Here is a 9,146-nt window from a genome sequence, read left to right as displayed (position 1 = left end):
TTCTAACAGTACCTTTAATCATTACAATAGTTAACAACAATTGCTCTAAAACTTACAATCACCGAATTAATAAAATATAATTAACTTCACATAATAATCTTGTACGTTTGTATGACACTATATTGGAACTATTATTATTTTTATTGTACAGTACAATATCTGTTAAATTCATTAAGTATTGCTGTCTTTGTTACAATGTTCTGCCGAGAAAGGGATGAACAGACTTTTAACTGATTTTTTAAAGTAATTCACGTGATATAAAATTCAACCCGATTATGGAATTAAAGATAATATGAGATTCTTGTAATTTACGATTATATAATTAATTAATTGTTGTTTTAATTTCTGGGTCTTTTTAATTCAAAACTATAAATATTAGACAATGCTTATCCTTACAATATTGACAATATTGTCAACCATATCAGCGCAGGAATTTCAATTTTGTTTTGTACGTAGTGCATACCCAAGACAATGATTTTATGCACGCCATCGTAGATAACTGTGATGGAAATATTGAAAATATTGTCAAAAACACAGACTTTCTTCTAGATTTCCTACTAGAAATATTAATTTTTCAACTTTAAACCTCCTTCCTTCTTACAATAGTAGGTACCTAAGGCTCTTTGTAATAGAGCTCGCTCGGGGAAATACAAGCACCGTTTATTTTTAATTACTAAACGTAACTTGTGAAGAATAAAAAAAAAAAATTCATTAGAAATTAGCCCTTGACTACAATCTCACCTGATGGTAAGTGATGAATGATGATGCAATCGAATCAGCCCAGTCGGGGATCGAACCCAGGACCACCGTCTTGGGTCATACCATTACAAAACTCGAGAAAAATTTTTGTCCCGGTAATCTCTGTTGAAGATCAAAGGGCCTAGTAGCAGTTTGATACTGTTACTATCGCGTTACCGTAAACGCGAATTTCTAAGGAATTTAATCAGCGCCATCTAGTGGCACTACTGCACAACTGTTTCAATTCCATATAAATTCGCGTTTACGTCAACGCGATAGTAACAGTATGAAAATATTGAAAACTCCCACTAGGCTTCGCTTCGATTCGCTACCTCGTCTCTGACTCACATAAACAGTAAGTAAGAATTTTTAAAATTTTACACATAAATGGATGAAATTTTGTCAGAAAAACATTCATTTTTGAAGACAGCGCAATTCTACGAGCGTATACTAGTAAGCAAACACATTTAAAAAACTTCCCCAAACTCGGTACAAATTAAAAACATAAAAAAGTAAAAAAAAATTAAAAAAAAACCGCGATATGTAACTATTGCACTATTGACCGCCATTCAATAGTACAATAACAATATTTGTAGTTATTTCTCTAATAATATATTTATTACCTAAAAATGATATTTCAGTATGTGCTAGAAATCCCACTCTGTCGTCTTTTCTATTTCCATTTCTGAGAGCTTCTCTTGCAGTATCAGTGCTGATATGTCATCTGAAACATACAAAGATAAAATCAAAAAGGTTCTGTTTTTATGGATGTTGGTATAATTGACCCGTCGCCATTTTGATTATTACTAGAAATCGAGGCGGACTATGAAAGCAAGTTCTATATCTAACCGTAGAGTAGGTATATATCGAAGTATATATAGTGTAGGTAAGTTCTATGTAAGGGTATAGTAGGTAAGTTCTATATAAGTGTAGGGCAGGTAAGTTACTTACCTGCTCTAGAACTTACCGTAAGTTCTACATATGGGTAGTGTAGGTAAGTTCTATATAAGGGTAGAGTAGGTAAGTTCTATATATGGGTAGAGTAGGTAGGTTTAAGATATGGGTACATAGTCGATCAAAAAATGTCAAGTAAAATGGTATGCCAAAGTGTATATCATAGGCTAACCATTCATGTAACCAAGCAGTCAACAAATTTATATATATAAAAAAAAACAAAAACATATGCGAAATTGAGGACTTTCTCCTTTTTTGAAGTCAGTTATAAACAAAATGACCCGCCGCGTTTGTCTGTTAGAACGCGATAAACTCGAAAACTATTGAATGAATTTTCATGCAGTTTTCATCAATAGATAGATAGATAAATTCGTTGAAATGTTACTATCATTTTCAAGAGGGCGTCTGTAAGTAAAATATTAAGTTAACCCTTTAACAGCAAACTCACCGGGGTCAGGTTTGATAGGTTTCACTCTTCCGATGAGGCTGGGCAGGAAGTCGGTCTTCCTGATCTGCTTGAAGAACGGGTGGTTCAGCAGTTGGGTGGCTGACGGCCTCAGCTCCGGGTCCCTGGACAATACGTGATATGTTAATATGCGATTTACGATCACAAAACAGTCAGAAATGGCAAACCCTAGTTTCAGTGTTAATAATAAAAAAAAAAGACAAATCACATTACAAAAATATAATATAGCTATAGTTAGTGTAGGGCCCAGTGGATATGATACTCTGCCTCCAATACAGGAGGGTGTAGCCTATAGCACTCCCCGATAATGTAGCATTCTACTGGTGAAAGAATTTTTAAAATCGGACCAGTAGTTCCGAAGATTACCCCATTTAAAAAATGTGACAAACTTACAAACTTTACCTCTTTATAATATTAGTATAGATAATTATTACTTATTAAGAGCCGTGATAGCCCAGTGGACATGACCTCTGCCTCTGATTCCGAAGGGTGTGGGTTCGAATCCGGTCGGGAGCATGCACCTCCAACTTTTTCAGTTGTGTGCCCTTTAAGAAATTAAATATAACGTGTCTCAAAACGGTGAAGGAAAAACATCGTGAGGATACCTGCATACCAGAGAATTTTCATAATTCTCTGCGTGTGTGAAGTCTGTCAATCCGCATTGGGCTAAACCCTCTCATTCTGAGAGGAAACTCGAGCTCACCAGTGAGCCGAATATGGGTTGATAATGAGTATAGGATGTACACTATAGATATTCCATTTTATTAATGAAAACTTGAGTGTTATCCCCAGTCGTCGTGTATATAGAAATTCATTTACAGTTAAAACTGTGGCCCTTTGGAATGCATTGCCAAGGGGCATTAGATGTTCTGAATCATTAAGTGTCTACAAAGATTGTCTAAAAATTACTACTTATCTATATTATTAATATTAAATATTAAATTATAAATATATGTGTATGTATATATAAACTTATATACTAAGTATGTAAAGTGTATGTACTTTATTTAGTATTGCAATTTGCACTATCCGTTTTCGTTAGCTTGAATCTTACAAAGTGGGTAGTCTGGAGGAGATCGCTATTAGCGAAAGGACCGCCTTTGTGCAAATTTCTAGCTATTTTCATTTAATATATAACAGAATATTGTAGTAATATATATTTTTTATGTGCACTAAAGAATATAGCTATCTACACCGGATCATTACGATCTGAGATTTGGTTCCTAAGTATGAGCTTCACAGTGGGAGATGAAGCAAGCTATGTTCTGTGTATCACTGCTCGAATTAGATGAGGAGATCTTTATAAGAACTGCTGGAGATGAAGTGGATTGCCAGTTCAGCTTTTATGGCATATTCTGAGCTGAGGGTTGTTATGGCAACTCCGCATCGGAAAGCGCAGTTTTGGTCAACCCCTAATAAGCCTACTAACGATGATGATTTGGTAATGGTTGGTTAGTATGGTTCCAAGACTTGGTCTGGTAACTATGGACCTCATAAGAAGGCTCAGAGTCAAAAAGCGGGCGATGAAACAAGCTATGTTAGGAGTAATCTCTGCGTGATCGAATCAGAAATGAGGAGATCCGCAGAAGAACCAAAGTCACCGACATAGCTTAACGAGTTACGAAGCTGAAGTGGCAATGGGCGGGGCACATAGTTCGAAGAGCCGATGGACGTTGGGGTCCCAAAGTGCTGGAATGGCGACCCCGCACTAGTAAGCGCAGTGTTGGCCGACCCCCCACCAGGTGGACTGACGACATCAAGCGAGTCGCAGGGATTCGCTGGATGCAGGTGGCTCAGTATTGTGATGTTTGGAAATCCCTACAAAAGGCCTATGTCCTGCACGTCCATTGGCTGATATGATGATGAATGATGATGATGACTTAGTACCCACCTCTGTAACAGCTGGTCGCTCAGATGGTGGAAGTTGTCGCTCAGTTTCCTCGCCGCGTAAGCGGCTCTTAAGCGAGACATCCCCTCCGCACTGTCGCCCACACCACTGTCTGTGTTGTACATACCTGCCCAATAGATAAATTAAAAATAATATACTTATTATTAAAAAAAAGTGTTTTTTTTTTATTCTTTACAAGTTAGCCCTTGACCACAATCTCACCTGATGGTAAGTGATGATGCAGTCTAAGATGGAAGCAGGCTAACATGTTAGGCGGAGGATGAAAATTCACAATCCTTTCGGTTTCTACACGACATCGTACCGGAACGCTAAATCGCTTGGCGGTACGTCTTTGCCAGTAGGGTGGTAACTAACCACGGCTGAAGCCTCCCACTCTGCCCAGCCGGGGGTCGAACCCAGGACCTCCGTTTTGTAAATCCACCGCGCATACCACTGCGTCGTAAGTGTGTGTCAGCTCCGACGCACGGATGGGGTTTACTCTTTCAGATCGACTTTCTAAATAGGAGTATGTTGCTCCGTAGCATACACTATGTACGTCTCAATATATAGTGAAACCGAAGAGCAACAGGACTGGCGTTCGCGCCAGCCAACAGGGTGCATATTTGTGCGGGATAGGGCGCGCGCGCACGCATGCGCACGCTGTTGGCGGCAGCGCACAGTGTAAGGTGCGCAAAATAGGTTGCGCACAAAAACGTAACGCTGTCATTCGTTCATCGAATATTTTTCCTATATTTTTTTCATACCGTTGGTATTCATTTCATACATTTCAAATCGATTCTTATGGCGTAAACTGCAAATATTAGAGAAAGAAGCATGCTGCACGCGGTGCATTCGCGTTGTGTGTTAACGATGTTTGTGGCAGAACACGTTGGCAGCGCGAATGTGTCCATCAACACTCACAATTCGCGTTTTGTTCTCGCTCTCAACGAGAATGTACTATGTACAACTACAAGACACGGTGCGGTGCACTCACTCTTCATCTCCCCGTCGTCCAGCGGCTCGCGGAAGGAGGAGCAGTCCAGCAGCTGCGGGCGGCTGTCATCCAACTACAAGACACGGTGCGGTGCACTCACTCTTCATCTCCCCGTCGTCCAGCGGCTCGGGGAAGGAGGAGCAGTCCAGCAGCTGCGGGCGGCTGCCGCGCACCTTCTCCGTGAACATGAGCGTGGTGGGCACCTCCGCGAACGGCACCGCGCCGTTGCCCAGCTCGCAGCACAGCACGCCCAGCGAGTAGATGTCCGACTGCTCGTTGTAGCCTTTGAGATTCTGAAACACCAGCCAATCAAATCTAATTAAAATTGTCCAAGGAATATTCGGATAGTTCAGTTAGTAGAATACAGTAATTATTCAAATGTTTTTTTTCTACTTTTTTTATTCTTTACAAGTTAGCCCTTGACTACAATCTCATGTGATGATGACGTGATGAGGCAATCTAAGATGGAAGCAGGCTATATTGTTAGGAGGATGATAATCCACAATTCTTTCGGTTTCTACACGACAATGTACCGGAACGTAAAATCACTTGACGTTACGTTTTTGGTGGTAACTAGCCACGGCCCAAGCCTACCAACCAGGCCGATCTGGACCAATTGAAAAAACTTCAATCAGCCCAGACTATAAATGTCGACCCTTTTGTAACAAAACATATATACAGCACAAACAAAACAGTGGTACCCAGATAAGATCTGAACAGATATAATGTCAATGCTGAATAAGTACTTCTAAATGCGCGTGTAACGTGTTGACACGCGGTTTGAAGTTTATTTGCGATCAATATTCAAATCAGTATTATATTTAGATTTCATAATCAGATCTATTTTATTATCTTAATTTTTTCTTTTGAGGGTTCCTCCAAATACTACATTTCTAATTATAACCAGCGACTCGCTAATGATTAACTTTCCAGAGTGACGCGACATATTAATTAAAGCCTTTTCTGAAAGAACCACGAGAAAGAACCGTCTGGAATCCTAAAACTCTATGATTTAAACGGCTTGAGTTAATGCATTATTGGCTTGGCACCGCCTTCAAAGTGATCAGAAGGTAGCACATAGGATGTTATTTTTCGCCTTTTAGTTTATTTTTGTGATTTTGAAGTCGATTGAATTTTTTGTTAAAAAGATTTTATTTTTCTTGTTTTTAGTTTGCCCTAACATAGTGAAACAAAGCGCCACAGTACAAGCAATTTCATCACCTGATGGTAAGTGATGATGCAGTCTAACATGGAAGTGGGCTAACTTTAACTTGTTAGGAGGAGGATGAATATCCACACCCCTTTTCGGTTTCTACACGACATCGTACCGGAAAGCTAAATCGCTTGGCGGTACGTCTTTCTCGGTAGCACGGTAACTAGCCACGGCCGAAGCGTCCCACCAGCCAGACCTGGACCAATTAAGAAAATCTCAATTGACCCAGCTGGGGATCGTTTTGTAAATCCACCGCGCATACCACTGCGCCACGGAGGCTGTCTAAAATCATAAGTCTTCAATAAATAATATCAGGCTGTATGGTCAACAATCTTAGCTTTACTGACAAATGAACAATAAATTAAGTGCCGTAAAACATTGTAGCAAACTTTTTTTGATAATGATTTCATTATGAAAGTAAAATTATCAAGATTTTTTACATATAAGTAAATTGTCATTTCATGATTGTCATGAGGGCATTCCCTTTTAGACAAATTTTGAAGACTGGCCTTTACTAGAAGTAGCAATTTAAGACAATTCCACTTTTCACCTGTTCCAATAATTCCGGGCTCAGCCACATGAGGTTGGCATTGTCATGGTCGGGTGGCGGCAGGCTGTGTAACTGCTTCTGGCGGCGCCCGCGGACCATCATGGAGGCCGCGCTGCGGAGCCCTGACACACGGACGTTCCCATTTGAGTCCAACAAGACGTGACTAGCGCGTACACTCCTGAAATTCATGTTTTTTTATATAGTAATGATTTTCTATAAATGGTAAGTAAACATATGAAAGAGCCTTTGAATCAGAAAGCGTACATTCGAACTGGGCCCTTGGCATCCACTCCAACTTTTCACTTTGTGTATTTTTAAGAAATTAAATATCATGTGGTTCAAACGGTAAAGGAAAATGTCGTGAAGAAACCTGCATATGCTTAATTTTTGGTCACAAGTCTGGGGATCTGCTCGGGGTTTTTCTCTCTGCCACACGAAGTACCCGGCACCCACACTCTGAATCCATGGATAGCCAAGATATTTCGTCTCTGTGTGAAGTCTGCCAATCTGCATTGGGCCAGTGTGGTGGACTATTAACTTAATCCCTCTCACTTTGAGAGGTAGCTCATGCTCAACAGTGAGCCAAATCTGAGTTGTTAATGATTATTGATGAGCGTATGATATGATGAAGATCATTGCCTATAAATAGAACAATTTTGCATGACATACAAGGGACATATCCTACAAACTACTGCTGTGTCTTTAATGATGTACACAATTTGACTTGTTATTAACTATTCAATAACTTTAAAAGAAAGTGCCTAAATTACTGAATTTTTTGGTCATAATAAAAATTTAGTGCTTATAAAAAATTTTTGAATCATTGCTTTAAAATTTTTATAATGTAGACCTGACCTGACAAGAATATTCTACAATTTAAATAAAAAGAAATTGATGTTCCTTTGGTTGCTATTATGTTGAGTTTTCTCTAGAAATAGGAATAAAGTGATTACATTGAAATAACTACATTATATCATAATCTAGACTACAAGGGTCTATAAGGGTTCCATGTTATGGAACCCTAAAAAAATAGTAAAAAAAGAATTTAGGTTCTCACCTGTGAATATAAAATTGTTTGTGTAAATACTGCAGGGCTAGCAAAACATCCCGGAGTATGATAGCACAGGCCAGCTCCGGCAGACCCTCCTGGAAGTACCTGTCCAGGATGTCCCGGCAGGAGCCCAGGTTCATGAGCGGAGACACCACATACAGCTCTCTGCCATGCACAAATGATGTGAGGTACGGAAGAATGTTGGGATGCTGAAGCTCTTTCCTTGTTAAGATGTCTTGCTGTGAAAACCCAGAAATAGTCTTATATAATTATATAAATTAATTGTATAAAAACTGTAAACTCCTTCTTTGCCATATAAATTTCTATCATAAACAATGTTAGAAAACATACTGGCTTGATATTAAGCTTGAACTTAAGAGCCAATAGTTCTATTGACTCTTAAAAAATATGCTGGAGGGGGGTCCTCATTTCGTCAGACTACACTTCTTAATGTAGTTGTACTTTTTAGTAGAAAGAGGATGCTTTATGTTTATCAAACAAATTCTGCAGTACCTTTGTCTATAACATACATACAACCATGTTAATTTTATTGGATGAAATCCAAATTTGGCATGATTAACATAGAAATAGAACCGTTTAGTCTGTTGAACATTTAAAGTAACGGCAAAGGTAAGGTTAAACTTGATTATTTGCTTACTTGAATCAAGTTAGCTTTTTCCTTAGACTTGTCCACAAAGTATCGTTTGATGGCCACATTTTCATTGTAAGACTTGCAAACAGCTGAATACACGACAGCGACGCCTCCACAACACTCAGCTATGATCGAAGTCAGCTGATACTCGTTTATATTGGGATGAAACATCGCACCACGCAGAAGTAAATTGAAACTACAAAATTCCGTTACTGGTAGCTATTTAATGCTAAAGAAGTGTTCAATTAGGACCGCAAGATATAAATATATTGCATGAATATTCGATAACTATTCAATTCCAACGAAAATAAAGATTAAAATCACTAAACGCAAATTAATAACAAAGTTGTTGATTTTTGTTAATGACGTTTGATTTGACAATTGACAATAACATTTCGTTCGAAAAGTTGATAGTTCGGTTTAGGTACGAATTACGTTAATGTATTTATTTTCTAGTAAAATAAACACATCAACAGTAAAGTAAAAATAAATTCCTACATTGAAATTCATTTTTAATGACAATAGTAATAAATAGATTTAAAACTTTGACATGTAGCTTTGTAGCTTTCATTGCCGTTCAGAAATTATACCATTTCAATTTGTCAATGGAATGAAAAAAGCAGCGGGAAATTTCAAAATC

At 38.5% G+C, this 9,146-nt stretch overlaps 1 protein-coding gene across 2 annotated transcripts; it reads right to left on the bottom strand.

The window, feature by feature from the left end:
- Positions 1-8,895, bottom strand: LOC112058083 (STE20-related kinase adapter protein alpha). Of its 2 annotated transcripts, none has more exons than XM_024098799.2 (7): positions 8,513-8,895; positions 7,861-8,093; positions 6,804-6,981; positions 5,141-5,333; positions 4,050-4,173; positions 2,141-2,262; positions 1-1,462 (listed from the first exon to the last, which is right to left on the bottom strand). In XM_024098799.2, exons 1-7 carry the CDS (start codon positions 8,675-8,677, stop codon positions 1,386-1,388), a joined length of 1,092 nt encoding a protein of 363 aa, XP_023954567.2. In that variant the 5' UTR covers positions 8,678-8,895; the 3' UTR covers positions 1-1,385. The 2 variants fall into 2 exon arrangements, with proteins under 2 accessions (XP_023954567.2, XP_052739532.1); XM_052883572.1 differs by having other exon boundaries at positions 7,960-8,093.
- Between the last annotated feature and the right edge of the window lie 251 nt (positions 8,896-9,146).

This window comes from Bicyclus anynana, chromosome 9 (assembly GCF_947172395.1).
Source record: "Bicyclus anynana chromosome 9, ilBicAnyn1.1, whole genome shotgun sequence".
Classification (NCBI taxonomy): domain Eukaryota; kingdom Metazoa; phylum Arthropoda; class Insecta; order Lepidoptera; family Nymphalidae; genus Bicyclus; species Bicyclus anynana.
The sequence above is the reverse complement of the archived record's forward strand: the minus strand, read 5'-3'. Positions and strand labels throughout refer to the sequence as shown.

Excerpts from the sequence above, each read along its gene's own strand:
- LOC112058083 (XM_024098799.2), bottom strand. The coding sequence starts at position 8,677 with ATGTTTCATCCCAATATAAACGAGTATCAGCTGACTTCGATCATAGCT. Across the intron at positions 4,174-5,140 it reads GGACGACGGGGAGATGAAGA|GTATGTACAACACAGACAGT; the intron begins GTGAGTGCACCG and ends TCTATTGGGCAG. Across the intron at positions 2,263-4,049 it reads AGCGACCAGCTGTTACAGAG|GGACCCGGAGCTGAGGCCGT; the intron begins GTGGGTACTAAG and ends CGTATTGTCCAG.